A 20,196-nucleotide genomic window follows, 5' to 3' on the forward strand; every position below is an offset into this window, starting at 1 on the left:
GGGAGCTCCTGTAAGGGCCAAAGGCACCCGGGGTCCCCAGGCTCCTACAGCCTGGCCCAGGGAAATCAGAAGGGGCGGGTGGAGTGAATGGAGAGCCTCTAGGCCTCTAGGCCTGGAAGATTCTGCCCACGCAGGCCCCCACCTCTCCTTCAGTGCCAAAGGCCATTCATTGAGCACCTTCGGATACAGACTCTGAGGCAGCCAGCCACAGCCCTCAGGCCACCCTGCCCACTCCGGGTTGAGAGGTCCTTTCCAGAGACCCTCAACCTCACCAAGGCACCCTGAGTCCCCTCAGGGTGGGCTCAGCTCCACTCAGCAGACACTTCCTGAGCCTCTGCTCTATGTTCGGTGCTGTGCCAGGCAGTAGGGACACAGATGCACCCAGACCTCACGCCTGTGCTTGAAGTACTCCAGTTGGTGGGGGCCACAGATAGTGACAGTACAGGATGTGATGGGGCAGGGGGAAGCAGGGGCTAAGGTGGACATGAGGAGGCCCCATCCCAGCTTGGGGGGCTCAGGGGAGGCTTTTAGGGAACCATAATAACAGAGATGAGAAAAATTGAGCCATATTTTAAGAAATAAAGTACCGATGGGGAAGTCACTCCCAGGAGAGGGACCAGTGCGTGCAAAGGCCCTGAGTAAACACATGAGCACCAAGCCCAGGAGGGTGCAGATGGTTTTCTGTGGCTGGGAGGTGGAGTTCCAGGGGAGAGGTGAATGGGGTGTGGCCAGAGTGTTTGCAGAGTCCAAGGAGGGCCTTGAATACCAACCTCAATAGCAAACCTGAACCCAGTGATTTCATCAGCCTCCAAGTGCCTGAACAGGAGCTGTGTGTTGCGAGTTACCCTTCCCCCTCATCTCCCAGCCATCCTCACTGAACTCTCTTCTCCCTACTCACGTTCTGCCTCCCTCTGGCCCAGCAGAGATCAGCGATGGCATGGAGGTTTCCGATGAGCTCTCTGTATGTTCAGACAACAGCTATGACACGTATGCCAACAGCGCTCCCACCCCTAAGGACAACCGAGGGAGTGGCAGCCGCACCAAGACTCTCACAGACCGGAGTGGGCGTTAGCCGAAGACCTGTTTGTCCCAGCCTGTACCTGTACGTGGAGACCAGGGGACCCAAGAGAGCGGGCAGAAGCATGTCTGGACCTGGAGTGCTCTGGGAGCTGGCTCCACGGCCTCCTCGTTGGCTCCGGCCCCCGTCAGCCATGCCCCCCCTTGAAGGGGACTCCCCTCTCTCCTGAGGCCCAGCCAGGTCAGAACTCCAGCCTCGCAGAGGCCCCTGCTGGCCTGGGGCCCCTTCTGGGAAGTCTGGGGCCCAGGGCCTGGTCCTCCCCCGGAGGCCTTCCCTTGCATCCTGATCTGGAAGCTCTGATGGCTCGCTGCTGGGCCGTGTGGCAGTTGAGGATGTGGATGTCCACATGTGTCCATCCTCCCTTCTATGCTGAGGTAGCCAACTTCTTCAGTGTCTCCTGCCTTGAGGGCCTGGGCTGGGCCTCTGCCCCCAGCAGCTGTTCTTCACATCAGTCTCAAAGCACAAGGAGGTTCAGCCCAAGAAGAAAGCCTGCTGTGGTGGAGACACTCCTCCCTGACCAGCCTCCTACCACCACTGGCCCTGCCTCAGGAGAGGGACTGAGCCACGTCCCCAGGAACAGCTGGAGATGGCCAGGAGAATAGGCCTAAGGCTGCTTTATCCCTCGCCCTCGTGTCCAACAGACTTCTAGGGCAGAGTGGCACAGAGGCCCAAGAGATCTGCAGACTGATACAACCTCAGGTTTCCACATCAGTGGCCACAGGGCATTGGCCACCTAGGAAGAATGTCCTAGGCATGGCCAAGGAGGCCTACAGCAGAGCAAGCCTGACAGCCTTGGCCAATATGATTAAAGCTGCCATCCTGACACGTGTTGTCTCTGAATGGTCTGTGGGAGGACGGGGAGAGAACTTGCTGGGTTTGGGATTCAGTTTTGGCCAAAGGAGGAAGCATTTTCAGAAATGAGTAGAAGAGTGGCAGGGTACTTGGGCCCCTACCCAGTATCACCATGACACCAGGGGTTCCTTAATAACCCTGGGGTTGGGGACCAGCATCCCCATACTGTGGTGGGGAGATGGTCTTGGAGAGATAAAGTGACCATCCAAAGCCACATAGCTTAGAATGGGCAGAGGCAGAATCCTGCCCAAGCTCTGGCCCCAGAGCCTATGCATGCGCGCCTTCCATAACCAGCCAGGAATGGCAAGGCAGATGGGGAGACCTCCTGGGTCCAGTGCAGGGCTGGGTGGTGGAACTAGCAGGTCCCCTCACAGCCATATGGAGGTGCTTCTAGGAGCCAAGGGATGTACCTCTTCTGGATAGAATTATTGGGGTCTAAGCAATTCTGGTACCTTCTTGGAAGAAAGGAAAAGAAACCCCTCCCAAATTCTGAAATCCAGACTGTGCCCCCCACATTAACCTCTAGGACCACCCTCTGGGAACTGTGAGGGGATTCACACTCCTTCCCTCCTACTGAACATATACCAAGTGCATCCCTTTCAGGGACAGAGGTCAGCTCCCACCTTTCCCTGGGCACAACGTATAAGAGAAATCCTGAACAGCCAGGTCAGGGATGGGCTGCACTGCTCTACACAAAATGCCCCCATAACCTCTCCAGCCTCTGGCAGGCCCACCCAGGAAAGTGGATTTGACCTTTCATTCCAGCCCTTTCCTGTCCAGCCAGTGCCCCTGGCCAGGATGTCCCAGGTTCATGGCCACACTTGGGCAACTTGAGACCTCCCAAAGTCTTCAGCAGCAGGTAGAGGGGGCTGGGAGTTCAGAGTGGGACAACTAGTCAGCATCCCTCACCAGGGCCCTACACTGTACCCACCTCCCCAGTGCACGGGCAGTCCAGCTGCCTCCCCTCATCCCCCAAAGCAGAGGGAGCATGGAGACCATTCCCTAGGTGGGCAGAGGGCCAGTCCTGTCTCCACCCTCAGCTGAACCTGCAGCCTGTGGTCAATGCTGGCTCCTGTCCCTTGACTGAAGAATTACTGAGAACCCAACCTTCCTGATGCCATCCCCACACCCTCCCCTGGTCTGTGGAGGACAGACTGACTGCCCTGTTCACAGAGAAACCGGAGACAGGGTCCCTCCCCGTCCCACTCCTTCCCTTGAACCTCAGGGCACAGCCTCCCCTGGATGAGCCTGCTCCAGGGCCATCCTTCCCAAGTACAGATAAAAAGTGACCAAGGGGCACCTGAGTGGCTCAATCAGTTAAGTGTCCGACTCTTGGTTTCAGCTCAGGTCACCATCTAAGAGATGTGGGATCGAGCCCCACGTCAAGAATCTGCTTGAGATTCTTTCTCCTCTCTCTCTTTCTCTCTCTCTCTCTCTCTCTCTCTCTCTCTGCCCCTACCCCCTGCTCATGTTCTCTCTCTCAAAATAAATAAATAAACTTAAAAAAAGAATCTCTCATAACCTATGACACATCACAACACATACTCCTTTCTTGGGGGGAAGGGAGATAGACCATTCCCTGGCATGGGGTTCTGGGAATAGACTCTGCCCCCCAGGACGCCTACTTGGCCAGCATCATGGTGACCCCTGCCATCCCAGCTCCTTCCACAAACTCAGCCCCAGGCCTCACTGACTCCACATGGCACGTGGCTTTCACTTACAGACCCCCTCTTGAGTGTCACAGCAACCCAGTAAGAGTGGCAGAGCAGGAACTGTGAGCATCCCTACTGCCAAGATGAAGAGCTGGGCCAAGGGATGAGCAGGAGTCTGCCCCAGGCTGCATGGCAAGTGACAGCAGTTCCAGGACCAGACCCCAAGTGCCCTGGGCCTATCCGGGTTCTTGTCAAAGCAACCTCCTCCCAGTTGCTGACCTCTTCCATGAAGGCAAATCTCCTCACCTGCCTCTCAAACACTAGGCCCGGCGGTCCTTTGTGGAGGCAGCAAACGATCTGGGACCAGCCTATGGGGTTGCCTCCTCGGGGTCCAGGAGGCCAGGCCAGCCCAAAGCTGCCTCCTCTTGTCCATGCCAACCAGGCCTGCTCAGTACCACCACGCCCCACCTCACTGGGTCCCCTCCGAGGCAGGTACATTGCTGAAAACTACCTCAACTCATACCGTGCCACAGATATAGGACACACACAGTCCATGAGGCACAGCTTCCTGTCCTTTACAGACAGACCCATGTAAAACACAGAAACAACCACTTAGAGATGGACACTAAGAGGGACACACCAGGCAGACAACCAGACACATGCAGTCCTATAAGACAAAGTCTGCTGTCAAATAGGAACACAGATAAAGCAGAGCCACACAGAAGCAGGAGGGAAACGGGAGACCTCTAAGCTATGCAGTCACATTCTTAGTCACACCTACAGCTATACAATCACACCCACCCCGGTGCTACACAGTCACCAGGTCCCCATGCACTCCCACACTCACAGGGACCCTGGAACACCTGTACACTCACAACCACCCGATTACACCCCAACTCCCTAGGGCAATCTCCCCTACACCTTCACATCCATGCATTTATTCAGGGGTACAACCAGTGCCAGATCACCCCCAACCCAGGTACAACATTCCCTGAGATGTATGCACAGTCAATGCCACGCTTACTCCCGCCTCCTTCCTTCCCCCCGTCCCTCCCAGTGCTGGTCCGGGAATGGAACAAAAGCCCAGCGTCCCCTCCTCCCCTTCTCCCCCTCTCCTCTCCCCTCCCCCCTGGCGTCCAGCCCCTTTGTCCTCCTGTAGCTGAGCCGGAGCGGGAGTCCAGGCAGAGCCGCAAGGACATTGGAGCCGGGACTGCCAGGGGTGCGGCAGCAGGACAGAAAGGAGTGGTCAGTGCCAGCGCAGCAGCCACAGAGCACCTGGGTGAGGGCATGGCCAGGTAAGTTCCAGGTACATCCGGGACTTAGACCCTCACACGGCAAGGCTGTGTGGTGTCTACAAGTCCGAATGTGTATTTGTGTGAGTGGCTGTGGATGTGAACAAGAAACAGGGTAGCATGTCAACTTCTAGAGGCTGGATTCCCCAGTTTGCATCAGGACCCTCAGCTGGAGGTGCCTAGATTCTTAGCTGGGATGGGAGAATGCCCAGCAGGGTCCTCCCTGGGAATCCCTACCTTCCATGTTGCAACCGGGTGTCCTCCGGCCCCCAGACTGGGAATCTCCAGGGTGGAAACTGAGTCTGATGTCCCAGCATGACTGACCACAGTGCCCAGTGCACTAGACAGCAGTTAGAACGAATGAAAAAGTGAAAAAGTATTGGTGCACTTCCAGGAGAAGACTCCCTACCTGCCCCGCCAAGCAGCCCCTGTGCTGCAGGGACAAGCCCCTCTTTACCCTGAGGAGGCCTGCCCTCTTGGATCTCAGCTCAGGAGGTGGCTGCTTTCTTAGCAAACAGCCTGCAGAGAATGGAATGGGGGCCGCGTGCTCTGCTGACCTCTCTCACCTCCCTCTGCTGATCCTGGGCTGCTCCTTAGAACATCCCCTAACCCTGGCAAGTGTGGCTGAGCAGCTAGGCATACAGAGTCGGGAGCCAGGTGGGTTCAGGGCCCAGCCCCTCTACTTGGGCATAGTTAGCTTCCTGGGACGCTGCCCACCGGGGAGCACATTTCTGTCATCCTGAGACAGGACGATCCAGCGCCAAGGATGACCGGAGCATGAGCAATGAAAGCCAGACTAACACTGGGCAAGATCTGACCTCCAGGGCAATGCAACCTCATGCAGTGAGCTCCCAGTCCCTGGAGGTGTGCAAGCGGAGACTGTATGTTCATAATGGCCAAATCGCAGCCAGCCCAGTACCGCCCTTCAGTCTCTAGAGTGCTTTCACGAACACCTTTTTATCCTCACAGCAACCACTGAAAGGCGGATTCCCTGTGTGCTTTTGCTTCCTTATGACAGACTCAAAGAAGGGCAGGGGCATCTAAAGAAACGTTCAGGGCTGTGAGGATCAAATGAAATTATGTACATAAAAGTAACTAACACACCTGGTGCGCTTCCTTCCTCTCCTGTAAAAACATGTAAAGAAATGTTAGCTGAGTTTGTACTATGTACCTAGCACTTTTCAAATTCCACTTGATAGTCCCAAAGTCACAACAATCCTTCTTCAGAGGAAGAAACTGAAGGGGAGTGACTTGTACAGCTCACACAGAGACTCAGTGACAGAGGCAGGGTTAGAACCCAGATCAGTCCTTAGAGCTAGCTCCATTTCCCCACCGTGCTTCTTGAAAACGCAGAGAGAACTCACTAGAGAGAGGGCCAACTACCCTCTCAGCGGGGCTCTAGCCTCCTGCACTCTTTCTCTCTGGGCCTTAGCAAAAGTTCTTCTCTAAATGGTGACAAGCTCCCTGCACTGTCTTCCCTTCCCCTGGCTAAGTCCACCTATGCTTCTCAGTCTGCACACCCCTCCTCAGGAACACCTTCCCTGACTCCCCTCCAACTGGGTTTAGTTGGCTATCAGCTCCCACACTCCCCCGTGGGACCCCCACCAAGCTGTGAGATCCAGGAGGGCAGGGTCTATGACTATCTTGCTCACTGCCTGTCACAGAAAAGGCTCTAAATACATGCTAGCTTAATACATTCGCTCAATCTTAAATAGGTATTAACTGAGCACCTACCACGGGCCAGATCCTGTACTGATGGGGGAAACGTGGATATTAAATAGAAAAATCAAGGCTTGGGGACACTTGGGTGGCTCAGTTGGTTGAGCATCTGACTCTTGATTTCGGCTCAGGTCATGGTCCCAGGGTCATGGGATGGAGCCCCAAGTCAGGCTCTGTGCTGGGCATGGAGCCTGCTAAGATTCTGTCCCTCTCCCTCTCTCTCCCCCTCCGCCCCATTCATGTGTGTTCTCTCTCTAAAAGAAAGAAAAAGAGAAAAATCAGGGTTTAGTCAGTGTGGAGCACCCACAGGAAATCAGGAGACAGGATGGGGTGACAAGTGGGAGCAGAGTTATACCTCCCTACACCACACTGGGTCTCTGTGGGGCAGTCTGAATCCCTTCTACAGCTCCTGTCAGGGGACACCCCCAACACACACACAGATACTTTGTGCAGGTTCCAGTAACCTCCCAGCCGTCCTGTTCCAGACCTTGGAGAGTTAAAGACTCCCTGCTGTTGGCAGCCACGTGGCACTGCTTCACCCCTTGTGAGAGGCCCTAAACACTATGTGTTTGTAAACCGTTCCCTTATTAGACTCTCCTCCAATTATCCCATTTGAGAGCTTACCATCTGTCTCCTGCTGTTATTAAGAAAAAGTTTAGTGGTGCCTGGGTGGCTCAGTCGGTTGAGCGTCTGACTTCTGCCCAGGTCATGCTCTCACAGTTTATGAGTTCCAGCCCCATATCGGGCTCACCGCTGTCAGCACAGAGCCCGCTTTAGATCCTCTGTTCCCCTCTCTCTCTCTGCTCCTCCCCTGCTCGCTCCCTCTCAAAAATAAACATTAAAAAAAGAAAGAAAAAGCTTAAAGAGTTTGAAGAAGAGAAAGAGTAAAATGGCTTAAGTGGGTAAGCGAGGGAGAGGTAATACAGCCGAGGCAGGGCCTAGCCCTTCAGGTAGGCAAGGACTAGATCACTATAGCCATTAGGGCTCTGGGTGGAGGAATGGAATGACGAGCAGCTGGATAAATGAAAGCACACGCGTTACATTCACGCACACCTGTGTGAGCAAACCAGACAAGGAACCAAGGATGAACGGACGAGGGGCCTCCGGCCCTCTCGCCAGGCCCAACCCGGTGGATTTCTGACGCCGTTTGTGCTCTTTACCTGGCAGGATGCTGGAGGGCCCGGAGCCGGAGGAGTCGGAGCACAGGTCCCAAGGGCCGTGCGCTGGGTCTTGCCACGCGCAGCGCCTTCTGCAGACCCTCAATGCGTACCGACTGAGCGGCACCTTCACCGACGTGGTGCTGCGCGCCGGTGGCCGAGACTTCCCGTGCCACCGCGCGGCACTCAGCGCGGGCAGCGCCTACTTCCGCAGCCTGTTCGCCGCGGGGCAGCCGGAGCGCGGCCTGGCCGTAGTGCCCGTGGCGCCCGTGGCCTCGGAAGCGCCGGGCGCGGGGCCGGGCGTGGCGGCGGCGGCTCTGGCCGTGGTGCTTGACTACGTGTACGGGGCGGGCGTGCGGCTGCGCGCTGAGGACGAGGCGGCCGCCGTGCTGGCGCTCGCCGAGCGGCTGGGCGTGGCGGGCCTGCGCGAGGCCTGCGCCAGCTTCCTCGAGGGTCGCCTGCGCGCCGCCAACAGCCTGGCACTGCGTCGCGTGGCCGCCGCCTTCTCGCTCGCCTCGCTGGCCGAGCGCTGCGGCCGCGTGCTGCGCCAGGCCTTCGTCGAGGTGGCGCGCCACGCCGACTTCCTGGAGCTGGCGCCCGAGGAGGTGGCGGCGCTGCTGGCCGACCCGGCGCTGGGTGTGGCACGCGAGGAGGCCGTGTTCGAGGCGGCCATGCGCTGGGTGCGCCACGACGCGCCGGCCCGCCGCGGGCAGCTGAGGCGCCTGCTGGAGCACGTGCGGCTGCCCCTGCTGGCGCCCGCCTACTTCCTGGAGAAGGTAGAGGCCGACGAGCTGCTGCAGGCCAACCGCGAGTGCCGCCCGCTGCTGCTCGAGGCCCGCGCCTGCTTCATCCTCGGCCCCGAAGCTGGTGCACTGCGGGCCCGGCCGCGAAGGTACGGCCCCCATTCCCTCGCCTTCCACCCTTCCGCATCCCCGGTTCTTCACTCATCCCTGTGGCATACTTTAATCCAGTCACTTAATCGTGCCTCCGGAATGAGATGCGGTCATGCATTCGGCACACATTTCATGGACTTGGTACTGGGAATGCTGCCCTTGAGTTCAGGATCGAGTGAGGGAGGGGTGGGGAATCTCACACCTTACACATATCCTTTGCCTTGCCCATCCATCCATCCATCCATCCATCCATAATTCTGAGTGCTTCCCTGCGTGCAGGTCTTGTACTGGGTGCCTGGGACTTGGGAATAATTGGAAATAGCATTTACCTCCGAGAGCTCAGTTTAGTAAAGGCTATAAATGGCAGGTCCTGGAAAAAAATGAGAGGCTTAGGGCCAAACCAGGAGACTTTGCATGGAGTAGTCCAAGATTGTCTGTCACCCTCCCAAGGATAGAAGACGGGACGCCTCTGTCTTCCCACATTGTGTCTCCCAACACTAAGCTCAGGGCCTGGTACAAAGAAGATGCTCAATATTTGTCAAAGGAATTAGGTACGAAGCCGGTGGCTTGGCTTGGGAATTCTGGTATGGTCAAAAGCCTGAGGGGTTGGTTAGTGGAAGGGGAGAATGCTTTGCTGAAAGGGTGATGGAATTAGTAATTAGGGAATGGGTTTAGATGATTACGGTAGGAGGGAGGCAGCAGAATTAGGCAGTCTTCATTAGGGATGAAGGGCAGAAAAGGGTGAAGAGAATGAGTTAGTGGCACCCAACCTGGGCTTGCATTCCAGCTCTCTCACTTATTGGCTCCATGACTTCTGGCAAGCCAAAGTCTGTGAGCCTCAGTTTCCTCCTCTGCCAAAGGAGTAGTAATCCCTGCCTAATAATCGTAAGAATTAAACAAGGTGACTTTTCTAGGCAAGGGCTCTGTAAAGATTCTTTCTCTGTAATTCAGAGGTCAGTAGATTGGGGTTAAGGATTAGTGTGACACTCTTCCCATCAAGAGCTGGAAAGGAGGTTGGAGGTGTCAGAGTCCAGCACGGGACTGGAGGACAAAAAGGCATGGAAGGGCAGCAAGTCAGTACAGTCTGGTCATCGAGAGGGTGAGGAGGGCCAAAAGTTGTGTGTGGGTTAACAGGCATTGGGCTTATCACCATGCCAGATTCATGGACCTAGCTGAAGTGATCGTGGTCATCGGCGGTTGTGACCGCAAGGGGCTCCTGAAGCTGCCCTTCACTGATGCCTACCATCCAGAGAGCCGGCGCTGGACCCCACTGCCCAGCCTCCCAGGATACATGCGCTCAGAGTTCGCCGCCTGTGCTCTGCGCAATGACATCTATGTTTCCGGTGAGGGCAGGTCCGCAGGGGGAGCCCCACAGGATTGGCTCTTTGCCTCTCTCGTGCAGGTCCCTTGTTTTAATCTTCAGTTGTGAAATGGGGGTGGGATATTCTTGATGACCTGTGGTTATTGGCTGAAGTGGCATGTAGTCCTGCAGAGCCCATCACTAGTGTGATTCCGACCTTTATTCACCAAAGTCCACTTCAGTTTGTAGTACTATTAATCACTTCTATTTAGCAGACCACATGCAGGATATTATGCTGGGCAGCTTACATTACTCAATTTCCCCTCTAGCCCCATTTCACAGAGAGGTTAAGAATTTTCCCATTATCTCAAAAATGGCAAAGCTAGGAAGAACACAGATTGTTTTGATACCAATGGATTGTGCCCTGAGATTCAGGCCCCAGAGACGTAAATAAAATAGTCCCTGCCTCCCCAGGGGTGCCCTGGAGAGGCACTGAAGACAGAGACACTTCACTTTACCACCAGACTTTTCAGCTGGATCTTGAAAATCTGGAGGGAACAGCATAGGACAGGAATGTGCAGAAAGGAACCCCAGGTACTCAGGTCTCCAAAGTGCAGATTGAGTGCATCTGGGAGAAGAAGGGAAGTATTGTGGATGAGGCAGGAAAGGGAGTCGAGTCAGGTCAGGGAAGCTTTGATTCCAGGTCTAGGCAGACAGCACTGTGGTAGGGAGCTATGGGTGTCTAGGAAGGATAAGGAGAAGAATGAACCAGAAAGGCCTCAGGGACAATCCAGGCCACACTTTATTAGTGGATAACTTCTCTAAGGCTCCTGATGGCCTGTGAGCAACCACATGTTGCTGGGCCTCTGCTGGGAATACACAGAAGCAAGAGCTATAAAACAGAGTTGGGGCTTGAGTCATGGGCTCAGGCTAAGGGATGCAGTCAGGGTTGTCCCTGGGAAGGGTGCTCCTGACAGGTGAGTCCCTGGTCAGTAACCCTGGGAGGAACGGGGAAGGAGAGTCCATGGCCTGCATTCCAGGGCCTGGCCTCATAGGCCATACCAGTGCCCAGCTTCAGGGACTAGAAGTTCTGGATCTGGTCACTGATCTGGAGTGAAAGGCCATATGTGGTCTTCAGCGGTGCATTCTTGGTTTCTAAGCCGCATCTGAGTTTCCTATCTCTAAACTGGGTACAGTAACACTAATACCTCATGGAGGGATAACAGACATGAAATTGTGAAGGTAAAGGCAGAAATGAGGCAGGGTTCCTAGGTCACTCTCTACCTTTACCCATTCCAGAGCAGGTGGCTCTGCTTTCCCTTTGCCCCCATCACCTTCCTGATGCTTGTCTTGGGCACGCTTTGCACTCTTATATCTAGTTGAGTTCTAAGTGCCCCCCACTTTGCTTCCCTGAGCACAGAGCCTGGCATACCACCAGAAGGCACCCAGTGAAGATCAGCTTCTTCTCCCTGAGTCTTTCAGGCCTCTCTGCTCAAAACTCCTGCCCCTTGTCCTAACTCACACCTTCCCACCATTCAATCAAAGCACACTGTCCAGGTGACAGGCCTAGAGCCTCACACCAGCACAGTGGGGGGGAGTTTTTCCTGCTTAACACTTCCTTTGCATCTGGGGGCCCTTATTTCTGGGTCTTGAGGGGTGCCGGGGTTAGCAAGAGGGCCTGGGGTCAACAGCTGCTTCTCTTTCCCTAGGAGGCCACATCAACAGCCATGACGTTTGGATGTTTAGCTCCCCTCTACACACCTGGATCAAGGTGGCCTCGCTGCTCAAGGGCAGGTGGAGGCATAAGATGGCAGTCATGCAGGGGCAGGTAAGCACACCCAGCAGCTGCTGCCCTGTGAACCAAGGTACAGATCAATGGACTTACTGGGGGAAGGCCCTCTAAGACACTGTCTTTGAAAGAAGAGATCTTAGGCACCAAAAAGCAAAGCTACTTGCCTGAAGTTAAAAATAATGCTAGTGCTAATACCAATCACCATAATAGTACAGTCTAGCAGTCAGGGGTCAAAGGTATGGGTTCTGGGCCAAACAGACTAGTTTGAATTTTGACTCTGCCACTTAAAAAAAAAAAAAAAAAAAAAATTTGCTCATTATCTCTATAAACTACATCCCGAACTCAGAAAATAGAAGTGCTTCTTAGGACCACTAAAGTGAGCTGATAAACTCTCAAGAAATTACTAGGTATTATTATTAAGCATCAGCCTGGTGCCAGATATTTTACAGACAGATTTAATACCCACCCCAGAGACCGATATCATTATCCCCAGTTAACAGAGGAAACATGTTCAGGGAGGTTTGGTAAGTGGATGGAGGCCACCCAGGCACTGGCAGTGCCGAGATGCACGTGATCTAGGTCTGGAGAAGGTTTCTCTGCACAGAGTGGAGCCCGTGGGGCTGGCACACACATGGCTCTGACTCCCGCTGGAAGTCGCCGCCACACCTCATCCTTGCCTGTCCTCACCCGCAGCTGTTCGCGGTGGGCGGCTTTGATGGCCTTCGGCGCCTGCGCAGCGTAGAACGCTATGACCCCTTCTCCAACACCTGGGCGGCAGCAACACCTCTCCCAGAGGCTGTGAGCTCAGCTGCAGTGGTGGCCTGCGCCGGCAGGATCTACGTGATCGGGGGCGCCGGGCAGGACGGTGTCAGCATCAACAAGGTGGGCACAGACCGGGCATTAGAGGTCTGCTGTGTGCCAGGCGCAGAACTGGCACCTTCATGTCCTCGTCCATTTTCTCACTCTTAACAACCCTGAGGAATGACCTCCTGGTTGCAGGCAAGGAAGTGAGTTCAGAGAGATAGATGACCCCAAGGTCACACGGTGGGTCTGACGTGAATATTTTACCTGGTGCCATAGGGGTTTCAAATACATTTTAAAAATTAAGTGAGGGCAAGGATGGGATTACTTAAAATGTTTTTCCTCCATTTAAACAACCACCACCACACAGTACTGAAAATTTAGAAAACAGAAACAGAAAAATATCACCCATGACCCCACCACCAAAGGATAACTACTATTAATATTTTGGTACATTGCCTTCCAAGCTTCTTCTGAATCTTTTGTGTTTAAGTTTTGTGTTTACCCTTAGTAAAATTTTGCATTCTTTTTATTCTCATCTAAATGTAAGCAACTTTCCACATGCTTACAAACTCTTCACAGCCATCATTTCAATAGTTCTCTGGGTAGGTGAACCATAGTCTATCAACCAAATTTTCAGTTGTTGAACATTTAAGCTGTGAATAAAAATTATTCTTGATAGTAAATTCCTCCCTCTCCTGATGGCCTCACAAGTCTGTGGTCCTGGGACCCGAATCTTTCAAAAACTAGGATCCCTCACCCCTCCTTATTCCGACCCCATTCCCCCCCCCACACACACACCTTCCTGGGGCTGGCTGGGGGAACTGCCCTTTAATACCTTTTTTGTGCAGCACTGATGTATTATAGGCCATTCCAGGGGTCTCCAAGGAAACAACTGAGGAAACAGAGTAAGGGTGAACACAGAGGTAGGATAAGCCCTCAGAAATTGTGGAAGGTGTTATAAACACTGGTGGGGCTGGGAAGCCTGTGGGTAGCTGTAGGAATGGGGACTACAAGACAGCCCAGCTGGAATCTTGTCATGAGCTCAGAGCACCAAGAGGAGGGAAGAGGGTTGACAACGTATGCAACAAGAAATGCATCTCTATTTGGGGGGCCTGCTCTCTCAGACCTTCTCTAGCACTAATGAAGATGGTACTTCCATCTTCTGGGACACAGACCTTTCCCAGACCTTGAAGGATGAGGAGGCTTTGGACAAAGGGAGGAGTCCAGAGCTGGGGCTAGAATGTGGAACCAGACTCAGCACACTTGAGGGCAGGGACAGGGGGTCTCCTCTATTCTTGCAGATGATAGCTCAGGCCTGGTGGACACAGGTAAATGTGTCGAATGAGTCCCCCCAGCCGGAGAGATGGGAGGATGTGGGTAGCAGGTTAGTTGGGGGGTGAAGCTTCGCCACAGCCCCTCCTCCTGCCCCTCAGGTGCAGTGCTTTGACCCTGAGGAGGACCGGTGGAGCCTGCGATCACCGGCGCCCTTCTCACAGTGCTGTCTCGAGGCTGTCTCCCTTGAGGGCACCATCTATGTGGTTGGAGGCCTCATGAGCAAAATCTTCACTTATGACCCTGGCACAGATGTCTGGGGGGAGGCAGCTGTCCTCCCCAGCCCTGTGGTAAGTAGATGCTCCTGGGCACAGCCTTGGTACTGGTGGCAATCAGGAGAACAAGGTGCTATGTCTAAGGATGTGAATCTCAGAGTTTGGGAGTTTTATCTCTGACTCCATGCTAGGCAGTTATATATAAATCCTTAGCTTTGTCCTCGTTATGATAATCAGCCACGTGTTCCACAGATGAGGAGACCAGCCTTAGAGAGGTTGAGGCCTCATCCAAGGCCACCAGTTAGGCCATATTAAGGCAGAGCATGGAACCTTAGTCCCAAGTGCTTTAGCCTTGAATGGGGGTCTTGGTCTAAATGACTCTGCAGTCTCTTCTGTTCTGAAGGCCACCAGCTGGTAGCCTATTGTGGGGAGATCAGGGTGAAGGGACTTGGTAAGTTCCCCTGCCCTAGTAATATTAGAGGAGGGAGGTCCAGGCCCTAGATGTTCTGGCCCCTGCATTCCTTGTCTCCCCCATCTCCTGTCCCCTTCCCTGAAACTCCAAAGATACTACATAGGGGTGTGGTTGGATTGCTGGTCCCTGCCAGTTTTGACCTTCAGTGCTTCTAAAAGCCTGAGATTTCTGGCCTGAGTCTGAGATCCTAGAGCAGTCGTGGTGGTTGTGATTGTTATCACTGTTACTGAAGTTCTTACTATCTTCCTGGAACTGTGTAAAATGTTTTAATTGCTTAACCCCATTAACTGTTAAGGCAACCCTTAGTAAGGGTCAAGCCAGAGCTTGAACTCCGATTCATCCAGTCCCTGCCTTCCTGCCGTCTAGACTGCCTGCTCATATTCTGTGGATCAGGGTTTTACTGTCTGGCCTGGCCAGCTAGGGACAGAGGGAGCTCCAGGCTGGACCCCATAGCTGATTATCTTTCTGTTTGTCCACCCAGGAGAGCTGTGGCTTGACTGCGTGTGATGGGAAGGTCCACATCCTTGGTGGGCGGGATGATCTTGGGGAGAGCACCGACAAGGTCTTCACCTTTGATCCCAGCAGTGGGCAGGTGGAGGCCCAGCCATCCCTACAGCGCTGTACCAGCTCCCATGGTTGCATCACCATCATTCAGAGCCTGAGCAGGTGACACAGACTTGAACAGCCTGAGCCAGGAAACAGAGAAAGGAAGGAGAACTTGGGTTCACCACTGCTCCCCTCATGGCTCCTCCATGTAAATAGCCCCTTAACTTATTGCCGCCCTCCCTTCTCATAGAAATAAAACCTTCAAAGGTTGGGTCTGTGTTCCAGCTCAAGCCTGCTTTGCCTGGAGAAGTAATGCCCAACATCTACTCCCTGATTTGACTCTTTACAAAGCACCTTCATATATCCACCTTCATGATGGCAGTATGGACATATTAAAAAAATTATGAAACATTTCATGCATAAAAAGAATATATTTTTATACAGCTTAAGAATTATAATAAAGTAAATATCTGTGTTTCCACCATCTAGCTTAAGAAACAGATCTTTACAAATGCTAGGCACCTCCATTCCTAAACCCATTCCTTCCCACATCTATCCCAAAGGTAATCACTGTCTTTACATTTGAGATTATTGGCATTTTTGAAACTTTTAATAAGCTAGTTATTAATATTTGTATTTTACAGAGAAGGAACTGCATTAAAAAGATGAGAATCACCCAAGATCATATACTTAGTAAGTGGCGGAGTCCATGACTCAAGATTTCATGAAGCTTCAGGAATCCATGAAGCAGTTCTGGTCAGGATGGTTCTCTCTTTCTAAACTACCTTCTCCAATTCAAACACTTAGCATTGACAGATAAATGCCAGACAACTAAAAAGACAGAGGCTTAATTGTTGGTGGGAATGCAAACTGGTGCAGCTATTCTGGAAAACATTGTGGAAGGTCTTCAAAAAATTAAAAATAGAATTACCCTAAGACCCAGCAGTAGCACTGCTAGGAATTTATCCAAAGGATACAGGAATGCTGATTCGTAGGGGCACATGTACCCTAATGTTTAATAGCGCTATCAACAATAGCCAAATTACAGAAAAAGCCCAAATGTCCACCAACTGATGAATGGATAAAGAAGATGTATATATATACAGTGGAATACTACCATTTGCAACAATGTGGATGGAACTGGACGGTATTATGCTAAGTGAAATCAGTCAGAGAAAGACAGATACCATGATTTCACTCACATGTGGAATTTGAGAAACTTAACAGATGATTATAGGGGAAGGGAAGGAAAAATAAGATAAAAAAGAGAGGGAGGCAAACCATAAGAGACTCTTAAATACAGAGAACAAACAGGGTTGATGGGGGTGGGGGGTTGGGAAAATGGGTGGTGGGCATTGAGGGTGGGGAAAATGGGTGATGGGCACTGAGGAGGGTACTTGTTGGGATGAGCACTGGGTGTTGTATGTAAGTGATGAATCACGGGAATCTACTCCTGAAGCCAAGATTACACTGTATGTTAGCTAACTTGACAATAAATAAACAAGTAAACAAATAAATGTAAAATAAAATAAAGACAGAGGCTTAGGCTTATAAGTAAGTAAACATGTCCGAGGATCAGAAACAGAATTATAAAACCATGAGGAAGGGAGAAGCTTCAGCTTTAGGGTTCAGACTCTGGGATAAAGCTCTAAAAAGGATAACAAATAAGGCTGTTAGATGCTAGGGCCAAGGTGGGGTGCCCCAACTCACAAACGCAGCAGAAACAGAACAAAAACCATCATGGGACCCTGAGCAGCTCTGAGGCCAAGCTCACAGCAAACCGCAGGCTCAGGGTGGCAGGCACCAGGGCCCCAGCCTGAGAACCCAGCCAGCCCAGCTCCACATCTGGACTTCCGAGTTCCCCAATGTCAACAGAGGGCACAAGCTCCTCGTACCATCATAAGCACCTGGGTGGCCTGGGGCTCTATGGGCAGCAAAATAAAACTGCTGGAGGGGGAAGGATGAGCTCAGAGCACAGATAGGGGACAAAAGATGTCACATATTCTGTGAGGCAGAGACCCAGTGGTTCTGGTCCTATGCCTGTGTTTCTGAGGCCCAGAGGAGCTGGCCAGGCCCCATCTGGGGCTCCCTCTCTTGTGCACTTAGATTGCCTTTTGAAGAGCTATCATCTGCTCTTTGCATCCCTTCCGGCACAGGGCCAGCCCCATTCCCCTCCCCATCTTCCAAAGCCCCAGGGCCCTATCTGTGGGGTCTCTCCAGCTGAGACTGGCCCATCACAAAGCCCTGGGTTCCAACTGAGCTGCTACCCTCTGATTATCCCAGATTAGGAAGCCTGTGACCATCTGGACACAGCTGATAATGGCAGAGGGGAGGGGAGGAGAATGGAGGCCCAGCCTCTCAGAGCCTGCTGGTCCCTACCCCACAGATAATACCCAGAACAAAGCAAAAAAGGTGCTGTACTGCTTGCCCACCCAGGCAAAAGTCTGAGTGGAAAAGGTAAGATCTTGACATGGGCACCTCACCTGGGCTGGACAGTTCCTGTATGCCAAGCAGACTGCCCCATTTCCCCAACAATGACCCTTCATGCCCCCAGTGCTCTCCTGTGTAAGCGCACTGCCCTTTCCTGCCCTCTCTGTCTGGGCAGATCTGATACCCTCCATTCCAGAGCTGATCACTCTCCTTATGCCCCTTCCTTATCGGCCCCTCTTTTTTTATCACCAGGCATATAGCCAGGCCTATATATGTGACGTCTCTAGTCTCCCTTGACATACCCACAGAATGCTTCTTGAGGCAGGAAAAGTGTCAGCTTTACCTCTGTATCCCCCAATGCTTGGAACAAGACCTTCCACTCAGTACACTATACAAAGTTTCCTGGATTTCTATATCATAACACCTATGAGGTAGTACTATTTCCTCCCTTACCAATCAGGAAAGAGAGACTCAGAGTTATGAAGTGGTTTATCTACTAATGTCACTGGCCTGGTGAGTGGTGACAGAGGTAGGATTCCACCCTGGGTCCAGCCATCTATAAAGCGTGCTCTCTCCATGCAGCCTTGCCCAGGCTCTGCTAAAACAGTGTTGAGTGTAGCACAGGAGTTGTTTAGAAGTGGAAGATAACAATAGTCCCCCCTTATCTGTGGGGGGATACATCCCAAGTTCCCCAGCAGATGCCTAAAACCACAGTTGGTACCAAACTCTATGTATGCTATGTTTTTCCTATACATACATACCTATGATAAAGTTTAATTTATAAATTAGGCACAAGTAATAGATTTAAAATTAACTAATAAAGTATAAGATTATAATACGCTATAACAAAAGTTGTGTGAATGTAGGCTCTTTTTGTACTAACTTACCTGTCTTGTGATGATGTGAGATGATAAAATGCCTACAGGATGAGATGAAGTGAAGTGAATGACACAGACATTATGATGCAGCATTAGGCTACTATCGACCTAAATCAGGAGAATCTGCTTCCAGAATACAGCTGGTCTTGGGTAACTGAAATCGCAGAAAGTGAAACCATGGATAAGCGGGGGTGGGGGGTGGGGGGGGACTATTGTGCATCATTTCCACCATGGGAAACCCCAGCCTGATGCGATACTGTCCCTGCCCTTAGGGGCTCCCAGTTGGATGAGGGGAGACGTGGTTCATCTCCCTGGTGAGTCAGGCTCACCAGAATACAAGCAAAAGATTTTACACTAGTGTCCTAATTTTCTAGGACTGCAGGTTAGACCAAGACCATATACAGAGGGCCTCCCTGGCTCCTAGCCCACTGCTTTTTGTGCCCCGCCCCCCACCCCAGGCTGCCTGCTGAATGGGACTGTTACTGCCCAGGAGGAAGGCAGACCAGGAGTCCTGAGTATGACTCCTTAGGTAAATGGGTTTGCCATCCTCTCCCCAGCTGAGAACAGACTTAACTTTCTGTATACCATCAGAAGCCACTGGACCCAGATTTAGTTTTTGAGTTTCGTTTTTTAAAAGTTCTAACTATTTGTAAGACTTAGTATTTTATGACTGTTATTCTTTCTTAGTGGGCTTCCAAAGAACAATGAGAAATTTACTTTTTAAAAACAATAAAACTCATTCTATCTTGCACTGACCATACAGATTCATTAGATTCATCTATAAATCTAAAATACATTATGAGATCATGATGAATTTATTTTTCCTGTATCTTGAAAAATTTTGCTGTTTAATCATCCTAAAAATTATTTCAAATTACTCATCAGTTATTCCCAAACAAGACTACAATGATCAAATGGAAGAATGATGGTATTGCCTAGAAGGAAGACACAGTAGTGAATAAATCATTACTATTACATCATCTTTCAGTTTCCATACTAAATTTCCTATAGTGCATATCATCTTTCAAGAAGGTATAAAAGAAGTTGAGACGTCAGCTGAGAACTCAGGATCTTTCATTCTCTGCCCATAATGACAGAATGCCCAAGAGAAGGAAACTGACAGAGGACATTTCACACTTAATACAGACAAACCAGAAAGTAAATGCAGGGACACGGCAGCACTCTCATTTCTGGGGATGCAAACTGGTCAGTCACATAAGCAAAACCCCGCATAGATGAATTTTCTCAAACCCAAGAATTGGTGAGTGAACAACCTATTTCTAAAAACAGAAAGGATATATGGCATTTTAAGTCAATCAACAAGAAGGATTTCATCACACAGTATTTGACAAAGGCCTGTACCATCCTATTTTGTACAATACTCATCTTTTATGATGCCTGTGCCCCAACATTTACTTGATATAGTTTGTTACAGTTCGTTAAGTGGAGACATGCTGAGGCAGTTGTGTACTAAGGTGACTATAGGGAAACAGATGCTGTAGATGTTTTAAAAATTCATTAGATTGGTCCTTCAAATTGATCTTTATAAACCTAAAATCAAAAATGTTTTAAAATTATGGAGCAAAGAAAATGTCTTTTCAACATTATGAGCCATCAAAAAATTGTAAAGTATTCCATGTAGACAATGCAAGTGCAAAACTGAACAAAACGTAAACCAAAAACCCAGAAGCAAGAAGCTAGAGCCTACTAGAGATATATTTGAAATCCGGGATCAGTAGTTACAAGATGAATACATTCCAGCTTCACACAGGGTGGTTGACGAG

The 20,196-nt window shown here is 51.5% G+C and overlaps 2 protein-coding genes across 3 annotated transcripts in view; both read left to right on the plus strand.

The window, feature by feature from the left end:
* GDPD5 (glycerophosphodiester phosphodiesterase domain containing 5) overlaps positions 1-1,901 on the plus strand; it is an 86,982-nt gene extending 85,081 nt beyond the window's left edge. For both annotated transcript variants that reach the window (XM_047072340.1, XM_047072341.1), the window contains one exon: positions 924-1,901. In XM_047072340.1, coding sequence (XP_046928296.1) covers positions 924-1,072 — 149 coding nt within the window. In that variant the 3' untranslated portion in view covers positions 1,073-1,901. The remainder of the gene's footprint in view (positions 1-923) is intronic.
* Positions 1,902-7,761: 5,860 nt separating this feature from the next.
* Positions 7,762-15,234, plus strand: KLHL35 (kelch like family member 35). The gene is made up of 6 exons (XM_047072493.1): positions 7,762-8,642; positions 9,802-9,986; positions 11,653-11,771; positions 12,429-12,617; positions 13,973-14,161; positions 15,040-15,234. The coding sequence occupies exons 1-6, from the start codon at positions 7,762-7,764 to the stop codon at positions 15,226-15,228; spliced, it is 1,752 nt and encodes a 583-aa protein (XP_046928449.1). The 3' UTR covers positions 15,229-15,234.
* Positions 15,235-20,196: the final 4,962 nt, after the last annotated feature.

This window comes from Lynx rufus, unplaced genomic scaffold (genome assembly GCF_022079265.1).
Source record: "Lynx rufus isolate CCGP_SWC_20201006 ecotype Redwood Valley unplaced genomic scaffold, mLynRuf1.p SCAF_9, whole genome shotgun sequence".
In the NCBI taxonomy this organism is placed as follows: Eukaryota; Metazoa; Chordata; class Mammalia; order Carnivora; family Felidae; genus Lynx; species Lynx rufus.

Excerpts from the sequence above, each read along its gene's own strand:
- KLHL35 (XM_047072493.1), top strand. The coding sequence starts at position 7,762 with ATGCTGGAGGGCCCGGAGCCGGAGGAGTCGGAGCACAGGTCCCAAGGG. Across the intron at positions 8,643-9,801 it reads CTGCGGGCCCGGCCGCGAAG|ATTCATGGACCTAGCTGAAG; the intron begins GTACGGCCCCCA and ends TCACCATGCCAG. Across the intron at positions 9,987-11,652 it reads CAATGACATCTATGTTTCCG|GAGGCCACATCAACAGCCAT; the intron begins GTGAGGGCAGGT and ends CTCTTTCCCTAG.